The sequence below is a fragment of the Magallana gigas genome, chromosome 4, assembly GCF_963853765.1.
Source record: "Magallana gigas chromosome 4, xbMagGiga1.1, whole genome shotgun sequence".
Lineage (NCBI taxonomy): Eukaryota > Metazoa > Mollusca > Bivalvia > Ostreida > Ostreidae > Magallana > Magallana gigas.
Window position 1 is genome coordinate 31,372,792 of NC_088856.1, and position 25,113 is coordinate 31,397,904.

The window sequence follows — 25,113 nt, forward strand, 5'->3', positions numbered from 1 at the left end:
GCCTTTTACGAAGTACTTGTAGCATTCATCTAACGAAATTAAAAAAAATTCTAAACATGATGGAAAGACGATAATATTTATTGTTAACAACTGTAAGTAAATATCTTTTTACTTCCTTAGTCTTTTTCTTTAGGCTGGTGTCAGCTTATGTTCGTAACCCTATTCAAATTAACCTCTCTGCATGTGCAAAGGCTTATTTTTACCTACATACATGTGCATTTAATCGAAAAACAACCCGGTTTATTTATCTAAAGTATACCCAGAAATGATTGCTTCGGGAAATCTTATTTTATTGTCAATTTTTATGTGTCTTAGTCCATTATAGAAATGTAGACAACGGGACTAAAATTTAAATCGTATTACAATATACATGTAAAACGAATTCACATTTGTTCTATGCGCGGGTCTAGAGGGGGAATGGGGGGGGGGGTAGTCCTGACTCCCCTCTCCCTTGGAAATTTCACACTTATATATATGAAATTCACATTGTAAACTAAGGAAAATGTAGGACACACGATCGCACCAACCAACCCCCACCCCCTGGCAAATTTAACAACCCCTAGGGAAGCAATTCCGCGCATGGGTCGTGCTTCACACTATAATACTGCTGAGTACTGTGTTGCGATTATGTGATGATAATAAAGAATCATCTGCGAAATAAAAGGCATCCCATGACTCTATCAAAATTCCCTCTGAAGTTCCATTCAGATAATCTCACTTGTCAATTCTTATTCATGAAATATATAAAGAGGCCTTGGGACTCGACATTGAAGCACGAACCATGATGCAATTACAGACGCAACGTCATCAATAAACTAGTAAAGCTCTCAAAACAGGTTTTGCTTCAATAATTTGTTTATTATCTGTTGTGCATGCAGGTTTGCTTCATTACTTTTACGAATTTTTACATATAATTACGTAGCTTAAATTCTTCAATCTTTCCAATATTAAGGTACGTTAAATCTGACAAGAGCGATAACTCTTACAGGAATAAAAGTTCAGTCATAATTTTTCCCTGTAACGTGTACTTAAATCGAGAGTATTTTAATAAATCGTTGGGATTTTTTTTAAATACAAAATTAATATTCAAAGAAGTTTTACAAGGAAAAAGAAAAAAATACAAAAAAACCCTACAAGAATTGTATGTGTGCAAAAGAGATGTTAAACTTTAACCTCTGTATATCGAAGTATTCCAAATAAACATGCAACGTCTTTCAAAGTCCGAAAATTTCATTCTATAGCAGAAATGTGGATTACGTTTGCATTTCCAGCTGATTATCAAATTCTTTAGATGGTTTAAATACATCAGATAACTATTTATCACATGCTGCATATTTTACCTGCATCATTAAATTAGGCCTTAAACAAAAAACAAAAAACCTGCATACCACTACATGTAGTAACATTTCAAAATTGAATTGATTAGACTGTATATTTTTTTTCTTCGATAAATGTTTACCTAATACATGTATGTGCATATGGGCTGAGCGCCTAACAGCATAAATAAATAATGCTTCGATGACCATGCTGCAATACGCCGGTATTCGATCGCAGCATTATCTGATGGCAACATCAAACAATGCAATACGTATCTTATTCTCCAGTGTCTTTTACTAATAATTGATTATTTATTATTAATTGCCAGAATGTTTAACCCTTTCTTATTGACTTTTGCTGACGCTTGAATCAAAGTATGGTAGGGAGTAAGGTTGTATTCGGGGGAGGGGGGGGGGGGCTTAAAAAAGAAGTCTAATAAGCTCTATAATAGGGATGATTTGGAGAGTTGAAGATTTTACAATTCTTTGACTTGTATTATCCTTAATAAATGAATTGTATTTTATTTTCAAACCAGAAAGTTGTATGTGTGTGCCTGCAGATTAGAAGGTTTCATCATATCCAAAAATATATAAAAAGGCTTAAGAAATCAAACTTCAAAACTTGTTTAATGAATTTCATATGCCTTGCACACAGAAGTTTACATAAACACCAACTTTTTCAATTAATCTTACACCCAAGAAATGAAAACCAAATTGCAAATCTATGCTTATACATGTATATTTACATAAACCATGACATGTACACACACGTGTGTACATGAATAAACAAAAAAATTTGGTAATTACATGAACTAAAAATACTGCAAATGCTGGTTTTCATATAAACAAATCTTGGTAACAAATAACAATACTCAAGGGTAACATAAATGATTTGTGAGATTCTAGATTCTTTGCTACATGTATTTCAAAAAGTTTAAATGGTCAAAAAATCATAATTTTTTTTTCAGTAAATCATAATTTTAAGCAATAATTATACATGTACAACTAATTCTTAAAAAGAAAATTTCAGAGGATATCATATATATTTCTGTAAAGGGTTGACAAAATGAATTTAAAAAATTAAAATTAAATTATGATATGGCACTTTTAAAAAAGAGAAAACTAAAACTATTTTCTTTGTTTGTTGTAAAAATGGGAAAAAACAAAATCACCACCAAATGATGAATAAACTAGAAAATTATTGTTTACAAATGTATGAAGATATGAACTAGCTTTAAAAAACCATTAAAACCCAAAAGCATAAATTTGAGGAAAAAAAATTCCATGATCGAGTTTAATCATCAAAATCATTCATTTTTCTGCTTAAAAAATAAACAGATTGAACAAGTGAATTGGTCTGAATCCTGATCTATGACTTGAAGCAAATGAAGAAAATCAAAGGACTGAAAGCAAATGCTGACTCTGCAAATTCCACTCACCTGGCAAATTCTTAAAAAAAAATCTCATCTTTGAAAAAAGGTAAAATTCAAAAACTAAAAATTAAAACCGTGAATAAAAGCTGTAGCGTGTTAAGTAAAAAAAAACAGTGTAACAAAGAAAACCATCTTAAAATAATTGTAAATTATTCAGAAAAAAATACTAATAATACAATCACAACACATGATTTTTAAATTACATTATGAAATTTATGTCATGATCATTTATTGATATTATTGGTATTCTAATTTTATATTTTGATATTCTATCAAAAATATTTTTTAAAAAGTACAGTTTGCTTGCTTGGTTGGCACGGTCATTTTGAAACACATGAAATAAAACATGAAAAATCTTTTTTGGCGGAGTCTTTCATCCACTTTTCTGGAAGATTTTAGGGAAACACTGTTTTTATCCAGAAGTGCACTTGTTTCCATTGTTCTCTTTAGCTGCAATGAAAAAAATAATAAAATTTACAAAACTTAATTGTAGCAGTATAAAACCATCTAGGAGTATATATATTATACAGTATACAGTAAAACACGGTTATAGCGAACACGCTTATAATGAATTGACGCTTACAGCGAAGTGAATTTCATTCCCCAAGTCTCTATTTCATGTTGTAAACTTGACGGATATAACGAATTACGCTTGTAACGAAGTTAAATTCCCTGTCCCTGGGACTTCGTTATAAGCGTGTTTTACTGTAAATATGATTCATAAATACTTGATTTATACAGCAAGAACAAATTCACTGGTAATAAATGACACTAAAAATTACCCCTAAAAACTTCTCTAGAGGCATATACTCTCTCTCTCTCTCTCTCTCTCTCTCTCTCTCTCTCTTTTCAATGATCAAGTTATTATGAGACTATAAATTATGTGTTTTAAGAACCCTTAATAAAAATAAAAATAATAAGAAGCATGTACAACGATTAATTAATTTGAGAAGACACACCTGTGTACACACACCTGTGTTGCTCAGCTCCCCTGTCCATATTCCACTGTCACTGCTTTGGTCTTCAAGTATTCCAGCAGGGCCTCCATACCTGTAAACAGACAGACATTGTTTTCTTACCTTTAAAGTCGCTGTTTTATTATTTTTATTGACTTAATATGAGCTACTCTAAATTCAATTTAATTTTTTTTTTCTCAAAATTAAAATCCTACTATGAGGTAATTTGTAACTGAATACAATGAAAAAGGAATCCCAACCTTCCAGTCTAGGTATGTATTACATGGACTTATTTTAAAACAGACACAAGGTATTCAACTTAAACCTGGTAGTCCATACAACAAATTGATTTCAATAATTAGAAGGATTCAAAGATAAAAATGTATCATTTCTAAAACCCAAATTTGATCATTTCTCCCTAATGACAAATCTTCCATTCCTAACAAAAAATTGCTATACTGTTATAAATAAGCCCAAGTTTAATTCAGAACATTAATAGTATACTTCCTAAACCTGTCAATGTGTCTTACCGAGATCTTTTCCAAATCCAGACTGCTTGAAGCCTCCGAATGGAGAAGCCACATCTGTTTTGTTGTAGGTGTTGACAAAGACGGTTCCAGCATCCAGGTTGTCGGCTACATACATGGCTTTGTTGATATCCGTGGTGAAGACGCCCGATGCCAGGCCATACTCTGTGCCATTGGCACTCTTCAATACACCATCAATGTCCCTGTACCACGCAGAGTAAAAAACTTAAATTACAGTAGATACCAACCATAGCAACTTTCATCTTAATTCTCTGCCTTAAATCTGAGGTTTTACCACAAATGTATGCACTTGTCTTCAATGAATGTCTAAATACTAGTATCTTCTGGCCTACTTTACATCTTTTCTTTGAGGCATCAATAGCAAAATGGCTTGCCAAATCATATTTTGTCAAAAAGACAATGATAACCTTAAATTAATCTGCAGTCAAGCTCTTTATATGCTTATCTCAAAATGCATTCAACGATATCAGATGCAGTGAAAAATGAAATCCTACCCATTCTGGAATTTGGAGATAATCATCACTGGACCAAAGGACTCTTCCTGAGCAATGAACATGTGATCCTCCACATCAGTAAATAGAGTGGGCTCCATGAAAAGTCCTGGCAAAACAGAAGTCAGTACTAAGAGAGACCATTAAAAAACTTGTAAACCCAAACTATTATTTCTTAAAGTACTTTTTTCTGGGACAAGCGAAGAAACAAACTTCAAATATTCCTATACCCTTCCTTTTTTGTTCCTCCTTGCTAATAAAAAAACTCAAGTATACAGCATCTTTGACACTCCCTGCCCTCTTTTTATTCCGTACCTTTCCTGTTGACCTGCTTTCCTCCGTACACCAGCTTGGCCCCCTCTTTGACCCCCTGTTCACAGTACTCCAGCAACTTCTCCATGTGGGCCCGGTGGTTCTGGGGTCCGTGGTCGGTGGAGCGATCCAGGGGGTCACCAATCTTCATCTTCTTGATCTCTCCAATCTGCAAAACAATCAACATTTGAAACAAAATTTCATGAAGCTTTTTTACATTTTTGTATGTAATTGTGGACCATGTTTCTAATTAACTGGCAAACATACATAACCTCATAGTATTTCAATGATAAAAAAAAATCATTGCCAGTTTTAAAGAAGCCAAATGTATTTCTCTCATCAAGAATTTTTTTATGAACAATTTTGCATTGCATTAACTTTTTGTATAGTATTAAAAAGCAGTCATACAAAATTTGATATCTTCCAAAAGTTCATATTCACCAAGGAAGCTATGTTTTCATTGTACACAAACATGCACATTTGTACCATATGCTGGTCTGGATTAAAACAGTTTAGAATGGACATGAACTTACAATACGCTCAACATATTCATCATGGATAGATTCCTCCACGAACAATCTTCCAGCTGCAATGCAGTTCTCTCCCTTGTTGAAGAAGACTGAACTCATTCCCTGATAAATAATAAACGATACATTCTATATGTATATTATAAACCAACATACATGTACCAGCATTAATAAAGAAGGGTTTACATAGGCTTTGCCTGTTACCCAATCCAATTAAAGTTTTCAATAAAATATGATTAAATTAAATTAATAAATTCAATTTAAATCTTCCAAAGTTTAATGGAATATATTGGTAATCTTTATAACAAAATTTAAATATGGATTACATGTTTAAATACTGTAATTAATTTAATCAATAACAAAACATTTCAACGTCAAGTATATAAGGTTTAAATACTGTAATTAATTTAAGGTGGCTCTATACACCACTTTTTAATGACGCAGTACGCAAAAAAGTAAATCTGGAAACATGCATTTCCGGTACTGGCTGATTTAAACTGAGGTGAATTGTATGGGAACCGCTATTTTGAAAAATATGTTAAATGGATAGATTTGATTTGACAATTGGAAAATCCATTACTTACAAGTAATGTGGTATGTGACACCTTCACGTTGTGTGGTATTATTTATCGAAATAAACAATAAAATCAAGTATAAATTTTTAAAGAGTTTATTTAATAGCACTATCTATATGTTACACTGTAGCGCAGTGGGTTAGTGGGTTCACTACAAACCAGTAGGTCATGAGTTCGATTCCCGTTTAGAACAATAAATTTTTTAACTTTCCAAAAATTTCTAAAACGTATTTTTTGGTTGAATACTGTGAAAATTCTAAACAGGTGAACATATTTCAATTATAATATACTTTAATGCTATTAATATCGACACCTAACGGGGATGAGAGGGTTGCTTTGAATTTCTCTCAGGTTTGGATACATAAATCCTATTAGCCTAGTCAATGTTCCCCTTTATTTATTTGACTTAGTTTTGCATTAAAGCGAATATATTCACTTATACAGGGCAAAGTCTTTAATGAAGTATGTATGTATTTATCATTCCAACATTATATTTAGGAAATTTTCTTCAACTCAGAAATGAAAAGTCCCCAAGGTGTTTGGGCCTTGGGACTTAGGAACGATAACCCTTACATGAGAAACTTTCATACCAAATAAAATTTAAAATATTTTTTGTGTTTATTTGCAATGGTTTTCATTCAATTTTTTATGTCACATATATTAAAATACATTTTCTTATAACATCAAGCAACTTTTTCAGATGATTTGTCAACAGAGTAAGAAAATATGAAAAATTATGTTTTGGGGAAATACTAAAAAAAATTCCAATAATAACATTTTTGAATGTTAAGAAGTGATATATTTTTTTTTATGTGTCCGAAGGAAATATCCATCATAAGACATAATAATTTCTCTCAATTTGTTGATAGCTGTCTTTTAAAAAAATATTTTACAAAAACACGAAAAAACATTAAAAAAATTCTTTAAAAATACCTATAGTATCCCTATCGTCATTTTAATATTTGAAAAGTATATGTTTTGTGGTCTTCTATTGAAAATTGGAATAAACTGTGGGTGTATAGAGCCACCTTAATCAATAACAAAACATTTCAACGTCAAGTATATGCTTGAGTTTGGCATAAATTTTTCACTTTTTTAAAAAACTTATCATTGTCAAATCTTTTTATTCCACAACTAAAGGTAAATAAAAACAGTAACAGTGAACTCTGACCCTTGACCTCTTACCATTCTAACAGCTTTGTCCATATCACAATCACTGAAAATAATCAGAGGGGATTTCCCTCCCAGCTCCAGGGAGACTTTCTTCAAATTAACTTTGGCACAACTGTTGAGTAAACAAAGATTGTAGAAAACAAATAACGAAGATAGCTTTCTCTTTATGTTATCATTTAGTAGCATGGTTTTTTCCCCCATAGCTAAACAGTTAGAAAATGAAATTTTGAAGCACTTTTTTTTAGTTGTCCCTGTTTTAAAAGAGAAAAATATGTTAAAAAGTAAAGGGACAAAACTCTAGTACCTTTCCATGATAGTTTTTCCAATAGGAGTGGAACCAGTGAATCCTAGCTTTCTAATGTCTGGATGCTCAGACATGGCTTGTCCAATGGAGGAACCTAAAAAAATACAATTTGATTTTAATGATATATAACAAATTTCTGATGAAATAGTCTTAAATCAGTACTTTAAATAATTTTCAATCAAAATTCTTGTGCAAGAGTTATTCCTCCTTGGTGGCACTCTTCAGTCACCAAGTCTTGGGAGCCTCTCTCCATTCTTTCATTATTCTTCCTCCCTACCCAAGCAGTCATAGACATAACTCATCTAGACTGTCCAACTGAGAGGATCTCTCTCTCTCTCTCTCTCTCTCTCTCTCTCTCTCTCTCTCTCTCACCTGGACCAGGTAGGATGTTGATGACACCTGGAGGAAATCCAGCCTTGACAACCAGTTCTGCAAACTTGAGGGCTGTCAGAGGTGTCACCTTAAATTGAGAGAATAAAATACTTTGTTGGTTGATTTTTATAAAATGTATGTTTTACAGAGAAAAATCACATCAATAACTATTGAACAAGATCTATATTGTACATAAGACTTCAACACATTACTGATAATCAACACGTCAACCTTTTTTTATGATAACTCTTTGTTTTATTTTTCAATATTTTCTTCATTTCGTTACTGGAATATGTTTTTATTTTCTCTCATGCAAAAAACACAAAAATTTGATTAACAAAGAAAGAAATCAGAGCATTTCATAAGTGTACACAGCTGTTACAAATCTGTCACTTTCTTGTACCGTAATCTGTTCTTATTCACAATGATGTTGAATGGTGTGTGTCAAGAAATGTCAAAATTAATCAAAAAATATTTTGGACAAACAGTATTTGCAATCCAACACTGAAAATTCTAGTCAGAAATGGCTTGAAATGAAAAGATGCTATGTATTGATATTATAATATTAGACCATTTTAAAATATATACCGGTACTAGTATGGTATGTATAACTTTTTCACTCTAACATTTAATGATCTATATGGTCTATGGTCTTAATGGTCTATATATTTTCAGTAAATTAAACAATTTAATCCTAGTAACTCATACATGTAATAAGACAGAATTCTAGAGGTCTCTAGACTAGAGAGATATATCAGCAATCCAGAATTCTGAGGTCTCACCTGAGCCGGTTTTAATACTACAGTGTTCCCCGCGGCTAGGCAAGCGGCCATCTTCCATGCCAACATCATCAGGGGATAGTTCCATGGTACCACTATGGCACATACACTGAAAACCAAGATCACAGAACGTTTGATCAGCTTTGAAGAAGATCGATGCTTTCATATCAAATTACAGTACAAATACATTGCACTCTGAAATCAAAATACAGAAGAATCTCGAACAAAATTCTTTAATTTGAACAAAATGTAAAATTACTGCTTTTACTACAATATTTTTAAGAATTCATTCTTGCGTTTGAATTTTTCCAAAAAGGTATGCTTCAGTAAACAAATTTCTTTTTTTTTCTTCAACAGTAAATTTCTAAGGTAAATCGGACAGATGAAAATTTTTACATCTAATTTGTAATTTCAATATTATAAATTCATTGTTTTATTACCCAATAGGCTCCCTCTTAGTATAGGTCAAGTTCTTGCTGGGTCTTGCATGGTTGATTGGAATAGTCAAACCCTGAAATGTTCAGATTGAAGGATTTTCTATAATGATGAAAATTCATACAAGTACGGGTACTATGAAAGATTTATAATGAGAAGCCATTCAGCATCCATGCTCCATGTATCTCAAATCCCTCGAAAACAATATTTGTTTTGATTCACAATCCATCATTCTAATAATACATGATGTAAAGTATGTATACATTTTTTACAAATGTTATATGAATATACCTAAATCAAAAACCTTTTATAGTATATAATATCTATATGCCTGAATTGCTGATCACAACAAAGGGAGGTAAATCTTACCTGGATTTTATCACACCAGCCAGCAAAGTATCTAAAGGTGTCAATGGACATGCCCACGTGTGTCTTCAGGGCGAGGGTATAAACAGCCCCAGAGTCAATGCTCTCCAGGGTAGCTAACTCCTCCCTGTGTTCATCCATAAGGTCAGCTAGTCTGAAATAAAATGACGAAAATCATGATGAGAAAATTTTTTCAGAGGTTGCCTTTACTATTAATTAATAGTGAGGTATTGTTTACAGAAAAAAAAATTTTTAAATATTTTTTTATAAGTTTATCTAAAAAAATTTGCCACTCCACTTGATACTGTCTCCATGAAGTTCAGCATTTAGGACAATCTATGAATATTATTGCTGGTTAGCTAACTGCATACTGATTATATATAGTGATATACACAATACCTGAACATCAGAGTCCCTCTATCCCGGGCATTCATCCTGCCCCATTCTCCCTCATAGAAAGCCACCTGTTACGACAAATTTTAAAAAGTATATTGAAAAAATTCTCAATTCAATTTTTCAAATCTTTGATACAGTATATAATTAATCCAAGTAACCACTTTATAAGGATAAGATTTTGTTGTTACTTGTATATTACAGACTAACATATAAAAACTCCATCCAAAATCAAGTTTCAGAACCAAACCAATTACCAGTAGTGACTATTTGATTATGTTAAAAACAAGGGAATTGTAGTTTTAAACAAGGGAATTATTTACATCCAACAGTTATTCTGATTCACGTTCAAGACAGAGATAATCATGAAAATTTAGAGTTAAGGCGAATTAACAGAAAATTTTTTGATTATGAAAGATATGATGATAAATAAACTGTACATATGTCAAATAAGCGAAAAATTTGCAGTTTGGGGATAAAAATTGAATATTTCAAAAATTCAATGCAATAAGTAACAACAAAAGCCCCCAATGGATTCGAACTCGGGATGTACGGATCACAAGCCCAACACTTTAACCACTCGGCTATGAAGTAAGTTACATGTACCGTATATACTCGCCTATAAGTATTGTTCGCCTATAAGTCGGTTGCCATTTTTCAAGTTTATTTTCAAGATTTTGCCATTGACCCTCTTATAAGTCGGGTAATTTTTTTTGGATAATCAGTCTACAGATTGCCAATCAAATAAGCACATTTTATCAAGCATGACTATATTCTAGAAAAAAAATATTGATGCTTGACCCCTCTGTTATCTTTCTAGATGCAATGCATTTTAAAAGTGCAGTTAAGACATCTATCCTGGATGAATAACTTTCGATTTTGGACGCCATTTTTTTTTTATTGATACACTGATGAAAACTTGGTGTAAGCTATGAAAATATTTAAAATACTATTGAAAATAAAATGACAGTGATTTTGATCCCCTGTTGACTGATTATGATGGTATAGCCCCTTTTAAAAGTGGTGTGTTAGCTTGTGTTGTTTTAGGTGACATGCCACCTACAGCCACCAATACAGCTATTATCACCTCATGCGTAATTTATTATGAATAATAATGAAACGATCTTTATTTTTTTTTAACAGACTAGCAATTATTCTTGTGTTTAATTTTTTAAGTATAAAACAGAAATTGCTGTTTTGTAATCCCTCTAGATCGCTTTTAGACGCCATGTTTTTTAATAGTTTTCTGTAAACAGAGTTATCTTTCTTGAAGTTTGTAACTTACGATTGTGGACGCCATTATATTTTTTAAACACTCATTACAACTAGATTATAGCTCAAAAACTATTTTAAATGCTACTGGAAATAAAATGACAGTGATTTTATCCCCTACTGACTGATTAGGGTTGGTAATTAGCCTCCTAAACTCAGTGTTGGCTTGTGTTGTTTTAAGTACAGTTATACCAACAGCTAATATCACCTCAGGCGTAAATAATTGCCTGTTTAAATAAAAAATAGTATCAAATACACCTTGTTCATATTTTAAGAAATACAGTTGAAACTTTCAATGTATTTATTAAGTGTTTATCTTTTTAGTAATTAAAAAAAAAATGTCAAGTATAGGGATCGCAAGTCAAAAGTTGGAAGCAAAATGGCGCCCAAAAACGAAGTTTTACTCAGTGGAAAAATTATCTGATTGTATGTCATGCCTATAAGTCGGACCCCTACTTTTTATTCAAATTTCTACTCCCAAAATACCGACTTATAAGCGAGTATATACGGTAGTCATCGATAAAATCCTTTTAATACAACGAAATATCGTTTCGATCCAAGGTCAGCCATTTTGTGACGATGTGTTATTCCACCTTAAAAGAGTAGAAAAAAACCCCCAAAAAATGACTACTATTTTTGGGCAAGGGGTAGATACTAAATGCATGTTATATCATGATGTGAACACAGGAAAAACTGACCTTAGCGGCCTCCACAGCTCGGTCGACATCCTCTGGGGTACCCCTGGACACCTTACAGATTACCTGTATTGTAACCAACAATCAATGTGTTAAACAAGGCAACATCACAACATTCCAAACAACTAACATTTGTAAAATTCACCATTAAAAAGATGTAGCTCTACAGTGCATTTACATGCAAGTGATTGTTAATTTTCATAATTAATATAGACAGAGGATTCAGAGTAATAATAATGCAGTATAGTTCATGATCTTAGTCAGTTTTTACACTCACACTTTCGTCGCTGGGGTTAATGGTTTCAAAGGTCCTCCCGTCCGAGGAGTCCACAAACTCGTTGTCGATAAAGCACTGATGCGGGAAGGACAGGTCCATGTTGTTTACTCTCATTTGGACCTGGAGCAATAAGATAAATTCTGTTATTGATATCTATCGTGGAATATAACATGACCTTAACCCTCTGATGTCTAGGTAAGTATGCTTTTCTATGAAGGAATTGTGATTTGCATTTTGCGAAGGATTTCCTTGTTTATTAATAGAGAATAAGTGATTTGCACTATTATTCATTAAGAAATTTTTTTTTTCTTGAGTCTGAAATTAAATCCTATTATTTAATGATCATGTGTCGATGAACTCACAGCATCATATGTGAACGGTTCCTTGTCCTCGATTCCTCGGAACCTTCTAATGACACAACTGGCAAAGTCCTCAAACCCTGCATTCATGTACACATCCTCATTCTGCAGGCTGACCCCATTACACTTCTCCTTGACCTCTTCAACCAACCTGATGTCAAGGTCAAACAAAATAATCAATTTTTGAGTGAAATTTTCAGCATTCTTATTATATAATCATGCATCTGTCATGCATAGATATTTTTCATTCATCTTTCATATTTAAAAAAACAAGCATTCTGAGAGTATTGCATAAGCAATACACGTCCCCTACCGGTTTGTGGAAATTGTGAAAACAATGCACTGTTATGTAGAATACCGAACCCGAACATTAAAAAATTGGAATATAGAAAATTAATTTTCTCGAAAATATGTCAACCAGACGCTACAAAAGTGTAAACTTGATCTGTAGTTTGACATTTTAAAGCTGTTCAGCAAATTTCATATTATTCCTCAAACGCATAAAGAAAAAAAGTGTGGAAAACTGAAGTGGGACAGACAGACGGACGGACAGATGGCGGACAGACGGACGCAGAGGAAAGCTATAGTCCCCTCCGGTGAAAACCGGTAGGGGACTAATAAGACCATGCATTTCTTGTTCATGGACAAAAAGATAATTTAGAAAGTTCTTTCATGTAAAAGTAGTTTTGGATTTTTCCTCTTCTTCAACGCTTTTAGTTTACCTGACAACATCCATGGATCCTGCCCCTGATTTGAAGAAATCTGTGCTTTCATCTACCTCTATGTTTAGTATACCACCCCACACAACCTGTTAATAGCATAACAAAACAATGATAATGGCATTTTTGTGTATTTAATTCTTTACTGCTTACTTCACATCGAGTCCTGGGAGAATGCTTTTCAACCAGAATTCAGGTAAATAAACTTATCAGCGTTTGCATCTTTCAGTTATTCATAGATCTCTTTAAAACATTTTGTTTCCAACTACTTAATACATTAAGAATTTAAAAGGGTGGAATTCCGAAGATATTTCTTTTTGATAACTTCACATATAAACCTCAAGATAAATCAACAAGATGAAGAAATTCTGACAAATTTTGGTCTCTTAAAAGTAGAATGATCTCAAACTTGGATAATTATATCTTCCAGTTTTCTAAAATTCTAAAGCAAAATATGAACTTATTGAGTACTTTTTGATGATACAATACCTTCAAAGGGAGAAAACTCTAACAACATCTGTATTTTCCTGCTTGCCTTTAACTGACCTTAATATTTTTTATCATGGTTTCCTCCTCTGGAGTCAGTTCCAGCTTGGTCTGGGATGTGTCCTCCTTCCCAAACTTGGATGCCTGGATCATCTTCCCGTTCTCAAACTGTAGCTGACTCACATTCACCTGGAAAATGCACAATGATCATAAGCGACTACCCCCTGTCTCCTAAAATTGGTTTAAATATCATTCTCATAATTATATGAAAAATGTGACTAAAATTGTTCCATTTACCTCAGTTATACATTGACTACCTTTAAAGACAACTATATGTGTACTATATTGTTGGATATGTCTTGTTCAAATAAAGATTATTTAGTAGTGTTTGTCTATTTTTTTTTTACATATATTCTAAGAATCCTAGTTACGCTTTTTTTTTTTAACAAGTATTCTATACTCTATCTAAGCCCAAAATTTTACTTCAAAATGCATTACATACATGTATTAAGAAAGTATAAATTTGAAATTTCTGGCTCATGCCAATATATACATGATTGTATACATCATTTTTGTTGTCCATCTTGAATCTGACTGTCCAACTAACTTGAGCATCCAATTTATCTAATTTCTAATTGAATCAAATTTCTGCTGCATGTTACATGTATAATCACCCAGTGTCAACTAACCATTTTCCCATCGTTGCCAAAGATAATCATTCCATACTTGTGTACGATGGCTGGCTTGCTGGCCCCGGCTAATTCCACCTTTGTTCCCCTTGGCTCCATTCTGTTCCAGAGTCGAGATCCAAACAAAGTCACTTTCTGTACAAAAACAACAGTCATTTCAACTGAAGGAAGAACTTCAAATCACATACTCATCACCTGTCAGAAAGCTTTTAAACTTTTAATGTAAATGATGAGTTGTAAGCGTTATCAAAATAAACTGCTGTATCTTTAAACCTTGCCAGATTTCAAAGTCAGGACTTATAAATACACATAGTAAATATTTGAAGATTATATATTTTAAATGTTTATCAAGCCACAAAGAGTGCAAAATTTTTAATTTTTTTCTACAAAGGATAGTAATATTTTGGCGCACTAGATTCTAAATAATGCAAAGTTTGAAAATAAGTATCGGTACATGTACATGTACTAGATGCGCAATTCATTTCTGTAACAAATAATCATAAAGACATTTTGAATAAAAAGAAAAAAATAAATTTTATATTCTATTAATTATCTTATCTACCTCTCCATTAATCTCAACCCATGCCCCTGGCACTTTATCACAGCCCCTGATAAAGTTGTGAATGGCTTCTGCCGATTGGTTAAGGTCAACCTGCAACAGACAATGATTCAGTCAGTGATGGAAGCAAGATAGAATAATAGAAGTTGTTACATTGTAACATTGGTCAGAGCAAAATAGAATTCATATAATGAATCTGATACTGGCTTATATCAGAAACTTTTGCTATATACAACCTTGACATTGGCTTTTTTTAATAATGGGTCATAAGTGGCGCCCTCTTCAGGCTGTGTTATTCTGGGTGCTCTTCCTTGATGAATCATCTGAACTGCCTCACCCTACAATAACATCAAAATACATGTCAGAGTGATAAATCTCATAATATGAAAGTGTTTTCACAAATACCTCACCCCCCAATTAAATCATAATATTTCAACATACCATGGCCTTAACCCCCTCTGGAAACAGGAAGCGGTTGTAGATGGTGTCCACGGTGTCGTCAGGGGCAACAAAACATTTCTTCTGTAGAAGAATAGGTCCGGTGTCCAGCCCATCGTCAGCCCAGAAAACGGAGAAACCGCCAGATTTGTCACCTTGCATCAAAGTCCTGTTTTATCAAGGCACATGTATTAAGAAAAATTCACTGGCAGATTATACACCAATTATAGATTCTATAGTAGGGAAAATTTATTTACTGTTTTCACATTGATAAGAATCAAAATCCTCAATAAAACAATGTAAAGACCTAGATATTATCATGATAAACCTGTATACCAAATTTCATTTCAATATGTTTATCCTCTGCAAAGAAAATGAGCGGAAACTGCAAATAACTGGAATTTTTCTAAGTCCAAGGGCAATAACTCTGTCGAAAATTGCTCGATCGTACCCAATATCAAACTTTACCTAGATATTATCATGATTAATCTGTATACCAAATTTCATTTCAATATGTTAATCCCCTGCGAAGAAAATGAGCGGAAACTGCAAATAAGTGGAATTTCTCTACGTACAAGGGCCATAACTCTTTCGAAAATTGTTTGATCATACCCAATATCGAACTTGACCTAGATATTATTATGATAAACCAGTATTCAAAATTTCATTTCAATATGTTCATTCTCCGCGAAGAAAATGAACGGAAACGGTTGGTGGACCGACCAACAGGCAGCAGCAAAGCAATATGCCCTCCCTTCTTCGAAGGGGGGCATAAAAATGTAGTGCTTAGTTGGAAGCCGAATAAATTATCTTATTTGTATTGGCTGAATATATACCTACCAATTAATGGCGGAAGCTCCCCTGTGGCGGGGTAGGAGGGAGGGGTGGTAGATGATGGACTGGTATTTGGGGAAGTTGATGACGTCCATGGGGATGAACTGAGAACAGAACGGGAGGACGTTGAGCTCTGCCCCCACAGATTTGTACTCCTCCAACACTTCTGGAATGGCCACTTTCTTCATCTGCCATCTTTTATACTTAAACACTGGGATGTTGTCCTTGGCTGCTGCCAGAGCTTAGAAGGGAGAGAAAAAAAATCATTAATTAACTAAATTTTGATTAATATATGATCTACATAATTTATATTAATATGCATATAAATTTGTTTAATAAGGTTTTTGTTTACGTCTTCAAAATTTGTTGATAAATATTGAAAGCTCTGGAAAAAATTGTTAATTATACAGTCAAGTATATTATAGCATTGAATGATTTATTTTTGACGTCGTCGTGTCAATAACTGCCGTCAGGTGAGCAGACAAATTGAATAACGCGCGTTAGCGCGTTATGATAATTTGTCTGCTCACCTGACGGCAGTTATTGACACGACGACGTCAAAAATAAATCATTTAATGCTTATATTTACATTCCCTTACTGAAGAAATCAACTGTTTACTGAAATAAATCGATATAAAGTGAAGACCACGGAGGGAGTAAATTAGTAACAGCAAGAACAGCTGATTTGTAATACCGGTTTAAACTGGTTTTCACAGAGACCGTTGAGATGAGATCGACGAGCATGAAAATATAATCCATGAAAAATAACTATTGAAATGTTGCTTTTAACAATAAAGTCAACTGTTTTGTTGAATAATTATAAAACATGGTGTTTTGACAACATTTATGAAATACATTTTTTAACCGATTACATAGAAATCACTGTTTGAGAACTACTTATGTAAATTACATGTAAATTCATACGCAGTGAATAGGTGTTGCATTTAGAGGCATTTAAACATCACGGAATTCAATGGAAAAACACAGTAGAATGTAAATATTATTAATTTAATGTTGGTTTCATTTGTTGTTTTTTTTTCATTTAGCTGATATTTGAAAACTCAATGCAAACATTTTGTATGAGGAACAATGCAGTCTGACGTACAACGAAGTGAATTAGTAGGGGCTGGCTTTAGTCAGACTGAGGAACAATGTTGAATTTTTCGGTTTTGTTTGTAACACAATGAAACACAGAAACTCAAAATAATTGTAACACTGTTGTGACAGGAAGCTGTTCAGTACTGCAACACAGGACACATCATAGTATTCCTAGATGACTGTGGCATATTGTAAGCTAAATAATGTGATACAAATTACGGTAGTTATGGCCATGATCTCCCACAAGGCCCCATCGACATGGAGAGAGACTAGTCCTATACAGATATAACATACTTTTAGTGAAATATTTATAATGTTAAAAATATTGATGCAGTGTACAATAATTCACGTGTGTGTGTGTGGTGTTCAATAAATTCAGTGTGTGCAGGGGTACAATAAATTCAGTCATGACCTATGTTCAATCTTGAGTCACCTTTTAAAAAAATAATTTTTCCCCACTCTCTTATGACCTTATGACATAAGAAGTATTTGATTGATGTTTATTAGAGCTTTACTTTTTGTTTTATTTAAAATAGAGCAGTATTCAGATGTTCTCTATAAGAAAGGTTTGAAATTATTATTTTTTTTAAACACACCTTTCAAAAATTTGAATTCCTAATCTGCCAACCTAATTTTTTTTTAAAGTGCAGGAGCACTCTGTTTCCGAGCCTACTTCAGAATAAGGTCAAAATCAAGAATCATACTGTCTTATGAACTGTCACTGAATATTAACCTTTGACATGTCAAATCTGGCCTATTTTACCTGATCATGATACGGCATAGGTATATCTTGAAAACAATAACATTTCACGTTTGAGAAAAAAAAGTAAGACAAGGAGAAAGGGGTTTCTGTGATTCACTTAAGTGTTCAATAATTTTCAATTAATTCTTTTCGTTTCGCAAATTTGTGAACAAAAAACAAACCAAACATTTTTCATTATAACCATATAAGTGACTGATTTTCTCAAACTGAACTTTTGACATATGTTGCACAGGAAAAGATTTACTCAGGTTTTGGCTCAGTAGCTAAATTCCTGTGTGCCTGTTGATTTAATACAACTCAAGTTTGTTTAAGGAGTGCTTTGCTTGATATCAATTTCCTGTACCATGAGAGAAAAGGAAGAGACAGTATCATGAAGGGGATCTTTACCCAGGGGGTCGGGCTTTCCGTTGACGTCTGGGACTGTGAAGACCCCCACGATGTGGTGCCCATCTTTCTGTAACAGTCGGTAGACCTCCGCTCCGAACAGACTTTGACCAATCACGGCTACCTTCATTCTATCGTACCAAGACTGTGGAAATGATAAAAAAAAACCTCGGTAACAATACGTTTTCAATTTTACCGATCGTCTACAAAAGGGAAGGAAAGCTGGTTGTTTATATTTTTCAATTTATTAATTTTGTTTAAAATGAAGAGAAGATGAAGCAAAACAATACAAACTATCATATTTTAACAGGTAATGATATATTTTCATATATTTTATCTGCAATCTGGTAAAACAAGAAAATAAGTCTGATTCCAGTCTGATTCTATTCATGCAATTAAAATTTACCTTAACTCCCTAACAGTATCATGAGAATGTAAAATTTTAGAATTTTTTTCTTATATATTATCATTGGTGCAATCATAAATGACTAAATTTACAAAGTGTGTGTGATATCATTCAATTTACAAATTTTACAGTGCACTTAAAAACTCATGTAAAATAATTTCAATGCATACAGTCTGCAATATGAGAGAGAGAGAGAGAGAGAGAGCGAGCTGAGAGAGAGAGAATTTTCAAAGATATAAAAATTTCAATGCTAAAGATACTCTCTATGACATGTAAAACATTGCATAATGTCAAGCTAGAGACAGAGAAATTAAAAGAGACAAAACAAGCAAGAGAGAGTTTACCTGAGAAATTCAAATTTCGATGTACTATGCACATGCACACACACAAGAGTTCTACAAGGTATTTAGTAAAAAAATATTACATCATTCCATCTGCCATGCACAGACATCAATTCAACTGCCTGATAAAATCTGACATATATGCATATAATGGCACGTATACATGTGTATGTTTCTGAGCATTTCGTTCACAAATGTTTACTTAAATCATTAAAACACAAATTAAAGCAATGACCAGCTGACCTGCACATATAAAAGCAATGAATTACCTGTAAACACTTTTGAATTTTAAAAAAAACGAACAGAGTTCATGCTACAAAGCAGAAACATTAAATTGACAATTAAATGAATGTTAATTGGGTTTTTTTTTTCCAAACATTCATGCTTAATCATGATTTAAAAAACTACCGGTAGTAAAAGCTGAAATCTATAGCTATCCTAGAATCTTTCTGAGTTTCTCTATTGCCTGCATTTAATATGCGTAGTTTCATTCTGTTAAATTTTTTTCCTCCCATATCAAGGTACCTTTAAAATTATCAATTCATTCGTTTTAGAATATGCATTTCAAACTTAACACACATTAAAATAAGCACAAGCTATAGGTTTTTTAAAATAATCCTTGATCACCTACCTATTTAAATGTTCAAAACCAAACTGAGAGCAAAATGCTGGTCACGTCCTACAAATTCTAGGCCGACTTGTTTGTAAACAGATTATGAATGTGTGTAAAATGTAGGTCAAAAAGTGTTGGTTGGTCACATGATCACCACTGTGTATATATATCAATGGGGGATTGGGGGGGAGGGATTAACAATTTCAGTCAGGCCCTTTGTGTATAGTGGGGCCATGTTATCTCTTGGTGTCTTGACACCAATGCTAATTTGTTTCGTTACATAATATTACATAAAATAAATCTTATCTTGTCTCTGATCCAGTCCACATGGTCACATTTCGAATTCATTATTTGAGAGAGAGAGAGAGAGAGAGAGAGAGAGAGAGAGAGAGAGAGAGAGAGAGAGAGAGAGAGAGAGATTTTCTCTTTTGAGAAGTGGACTACATGTATGCCTGTCCACTTCTCAAAAGAGAGAGAGAGAGAGAGAGAGAGAGAGAGAGAGAGAGAGAGAGAGAGAGAGAGATTTTAAATTAAAAATAATGCATAAAAACCAACATTTTTGACATTAATAATGGAAAGATTGATAATCAATACATGAATAATAATCAATATACATTTGGACATAAAATATGCTGTGTGCACCCCACTGTGGCAATTTCCCTTATGTTTTATGAAATAATTATTGAGATTTTTCTTATTTTAGTTTTGGGTCACAATTCTTTCGTATAAAATAATTCTAGATTATCATTTTTAATAATTTAGGGACCAAGAATTGAACCTCTAATCATGATTATCATTTGACATGTTCGAGATTCAATTATTTGTGACTATATCAGTAAAATTATATCCATACAAGTTAACTCTTACCGCTTTGCACAGAAGTCTACCACGTTTTAACTCTGTATCTCGTATACTGCTCGGGATTGTAATTAGCGCATGACTTGAATCAGGGGAATACAAATGCTTTAATTTTTAAGTCGAATGAATGTTAACTTTTCAAGCATATGTTTTACGGTATTAACCGTATATTGAATGGTGAAGAAGTCACTTCCAGTGATTACATTAGTTACAAGACATGTCGATTTTATCATCGCCACAGAAAAAGAAGCTTTGCTATTCCACACATGGCTGACTGCATGAATATATCTTTAAACTTGGCCATAACAGCAAACTTGACTTGTATGTCATTGCAACACTGCATGATTTGAATAATGTTTTTTATTATTATTGAAAAGGAAAATACGCATTAGTACTAGTTGTTACTTCTCTTAATTTTATATATTTAGGCAACTGAATATTACTGAACAATGGCAGTTGTTTATAAAGTCTCTGCACGCAATTTTTTTTTTCCTCCACAAAAAAATAAAAATACTTAATCAATCTGATGGTATATGCATGCAAACTTTTTGTGCATATGTAATAGATACTAAACGAAACAGGACAGAAGAAATAAAGAGGGACCAGATTGGGATTCAAATCCAGCCCCCCTGAATCTCTAGTCTGGCTGAGGTGCTATCAACTGAGCTATCTGGGGCCGGTTTCTAAATCGGTATAACCATCAAACATATGATGATATTGCAATTTTTTTTAACTTCTTATATTTTACTTGATATCCTAATTGAATTACTAATCAGAAACCCTAACTACATAAAAGCTATACTGTAGTATATAAATGTGCGTCATAATATGCATGAAAAAGTCCTTGCACAAAGCTACCTTTCATGGATTCTAAATCTACCTCTTTTTCCCCACTGGAGGTTAATATGTATGTTACATGTACATCATACGTCGAAATGAAATTAGAAACTTCTGAAAGGCAATCAATGCATTTATTCAATGAGTGATATAACAAGTTAAAAAATTGTAATGTAAATATTTCTTTTTTTTAACATGTCAGCACTGAGTGCACTATCATGACTACTATTAAAAAAAAAATATAAATATGCTTTTATGGAAAAGAGGCAAAAATAACATCTTCATTTTGTAATCAAAGTACTGAAAGTACTGATAGACGGAGGCATCATTTCGGAGGAAACTAAACTAATGACAATATATGATTTTTTTATTTAAGTACAAACAGCGCCCTTACCGCTTATCATGTTAGAATATTCGCGAAGCAGTTTAGTATTATGGCAATTTAAGGTCGTGAGGATATTTTTCAGGTTTACATCAGAGTTAGGAAGATAATATTAAAGGGACTTGGAAACGATTTTAGATAAAAAAAATTCTTTTCTTTTTTATGTATTAAATGGTTTACTTGCTCATTTTGAATGATTGACCAAAATTTTAACATTAGAAGTCAAGTTTTGAGAGAGATACATAGGTAAGAATTCATGCATTATTATGTAAACAAAGCTCGATCGAATCTTATATTAATTTGTTTACAAATATTGTAAAGTATGGAATAAACATTTCTTTGACCAAATGACTCGTTGCAAACAAGGTAAACTGATTCAATGTGTTCATAGATACTAGTAGTATGATAAACAGAAAAAAGCAACATTTGCTTGAGACTTATACCAATAAAACACATATGTAAACCATAACAAAGCTTGAGCTTTGTTTACAAAACAAAGATTTTCAAACTCTGTATCTTGCTTATAACTCATTATTTGACTTTCAAATTTTGATAAAGCATTAAAAGTACCCATTATAACCATTCCAAACATTAAAATTGGAAAAATAAGAAATTTTAAGCTCAAATCGTGTCCAAGTCCCTTTAAAATAATTAGTGTTGTTCTTTTGTTTTAACCTTATAAGCTTGTTGTATTACTACTTAAACGTGTTTATTATTTTAAAAAAAAGGAAGGAGAAAATAATTTTGCATCACAAAACAACATGGGAAACTGTACATGCTATTAAATGCATACAACTAGAATTACTCGAAAAATAGAAGGGGATTAATTTCTTGATTACTTGTGATGAGTGTCGTCGATCCAGATAATTATTCTCTTATTATGATCGTTATGAGAGAGAGAGAGAGAGAGAGAGAGAGAGAGAGAGAGAACTTTCTTTTTGGGCATGATTTTATGTACATTCATTTGAAATATACTAATATTATACATTCATAAAATTAGTTTCGACAAAAGAATATAGTACATTGTGATTGAATCCAGCATGCAGTTTCAGTCCGAGTCCACGTGTTATCCCTGTTAACCGATCAACGCGTGAGGTGCATCACGTGTTCTATCCAAGATAAGGGGGAAAGTTTTGTTCTTATAGTTTTCATTTCAAGTAAGAGGAAAAGAAGTATGCCTAACAAAAAAGTATTCTACACTGTTTGTGATGTTTGATTTCAAGAAAAGAGAAAGGAAGCATGTCTAACAATGAAATACATGTATTCTACACTGTTTGATTTCAAGAAAAGAGAAATGAAGCATGCCTAACAATGAAATACATGTATTCTACACTGTGATGTTTGATTTCAAGCAAAGAGAAAACAAGTATGTCTATAAACGAAGTACATGTATTCTTTACTGTTTGTGAAGTTTGATTTCTAGCAAAGCGAAAAGAAGTATCCCTAACAATGAAGTATTCTACACGGTTTGTGATGTTTGATTTAAAGCTGCTTGGTCCGATTTTTTTGTAATTACAGTATCAATTTTTTTTCCATACAAATCATTTATCTTAGAAAGTTATGGACTTTCTCCTATTTACACCAGCAGAATCAGTCTCCTTTCAAAGTTAGAAATATTCAAAGTAAATAAAATAATTTCTCTTTGGGCAAACGAAAAAACAAACCAAAATGCATCACGGGAATGTTTAGAAAAGGAAACCGCTTGGTTTTGTCCCCCGAATGATTGGGGTTATTCAACCCACATGCTATGCATCGATTGTAAAGAAATCAAACTTTAGAAATATTAGCGAACAAAACGTACACATGTTTATTTGTAATTTGTCTGATCATTTCGACCTTTATTTAAAGCGATGTCAAATTCGTAATACAGCCATACCCGTCTCGTCGTCAGGGGTGAAATTTAACATGAGGCGAAATAACGCTGTACCTTTTAATGTCGTTTGTTTTGTTAGCAAATTTTGTACGTATTTTTCTTCATTGAAATTTGGCATAATTGACAGGTAAAACTACTGTAATGTCTATTATTATACATATACTAAGCATAGCCATCGTTTAAAAGCGTGCATAAAATTTGATATAAGATCGGACCAAGCAGCTTTAAAGATTGATAGACTGTGTTTGTGAAGTTTAATTCGTATACTTCTTTTTTCTTAACAGAAATCTCTCTCTCTCTCTCTCTCTCTCTCTCTCTCTCTCTCTCTCTCTCTCTCTCTCTCTCTCTCTTTTAAGACTATAGAAACAATAAACACAGACTATGGAAACAATAAACACATGAACTAAATTTTGCTATTATTTTGAATTTGCAGAGAACTCAAGTTCATTTATATGGTACCAGTTTTAATGATATATATAATGGCCATTGTTTGCATCATATAAAATATTTTTTGTCAATTCTAATTATTTTCCCCCGCGCGACACTTATCAGCTTGTAGGACATACTGACTTCCCAAATCACTTGCGGGGGTGGGGGTTGTTGCAGCGGTGAAGAAAGATACGTCTCCGCGGGAGATTGATTGATAATACGCGAACGATATACATGTACGACAGAGACAAAGAAGCATGCCATGTTTATTCATTGAATCTCATAATTATTCATTATTTCGTCCACCGCTAGATGGTGCTTAAGGAATCCTCATTATTTGACGTCACGGGCAAAACAATCACAATATACGGAGGCTGTTATACAGCCTCCGTCTAAAAAGGCCCTATAGAGATTGAAAAGCTGTACACTACAAAACAACGTATAGAAAAGATTACCAAATATTAACACACAAATGAGGTGATATATGAATGTTCCTTATCCTTTTAACACGTATCAATTAATTACTGTTAGTAAAATCACGACAAGATTTTGCAGCATACGGCCTGTTTGATCCGACATCTGGATCAGACTACAGACAATACAAGCATGATAATGGTGCGGAAATGAGGATTAGTGGCCTACATTTTTGTTATCTATATTACCTGAGAGGTAGAAAATAAACGGACAAACTGTCTCGATGCAAACATTGTAATCGGGGACGGTTTATCAGTCGGACTTTTGTCTTATGACTGTCTTGTCCCGATACCGTCAGAGTATGGTTGGCGGGGTCAAGGTCAATTGACGTGCCAAGTTCTTACGCG

At 33.0% G+C, this 25,113-nt stretch overlaps 1 protein-coding gene across 5 annotated transcripts; it reads right to left on the minus strand.

The window, feature by feature from the left end:
• Positions 1–1,924: 1,924 nt before the first annotated feature.
• LOC105347685 (cytosolic 10-formyltetrahydrofolate dehydrogenase) lies at positions 1,925–25,113 on the minus strand. Of its 5 annotated transcripts, none has more exons than XM_066082073.1 (26): positions 24,955–25,096; positions 19,304–19,354; positions 18,557–18,698; positions 16,315–16,549; positions 15,478–15,643; positions 15,273–15,374; positions 15,040–15,129; positions 14,478–14,612; positions 13,849–13,977; positions 13,306–13,391; positions 12,587–12,734; positions 12,225–12,344; positions 11,951–12,013; positions 9,987–10,051; positions 9,591–9,741; positions 9,227–9,297; positions 8,790–8,895; positions 8,008–8,095; positions 7,636–7,729; positions 7,344–7,443; positions 5,590–5,688; positions 5,060–5,225; positions 4,748–4,853; positions 4,236–4,435; positions 3,723–3,799; positions 1,925–3,199 (listed from the first exon to the last, which is right to left on the minus strand). In XM_066082073.1, the coding sequence occupies exons 3-25, from the start codon at positions 18,681–18,683 to the stop codon at positions 3,732–3,734; spliced, it is 2,715 nt and encodes a 904-aa protein (XP_065938145.1). In that variant the 5' UTR covers positions 18,684–18,698; positions 19,304–19,354; positions 24,955–25,096; the 3' UTR covers positions 1,925–3,199; positions 3,723–3,731. The 5 variants fall into 5 exon arrangements, with proteins under 5 accessions (XP_065938145.1, XP_034308270.2, XP_065938143.1 ...); XM_034452379.2 differs by lacking the exon at positions 24,955–25,096 and adding an exon at positions 19,932–20,027; XM_066082071.1 differs by lacking the exon at positions 19,304–19,354 and having other exon boundaries at positions 24,955–25,113.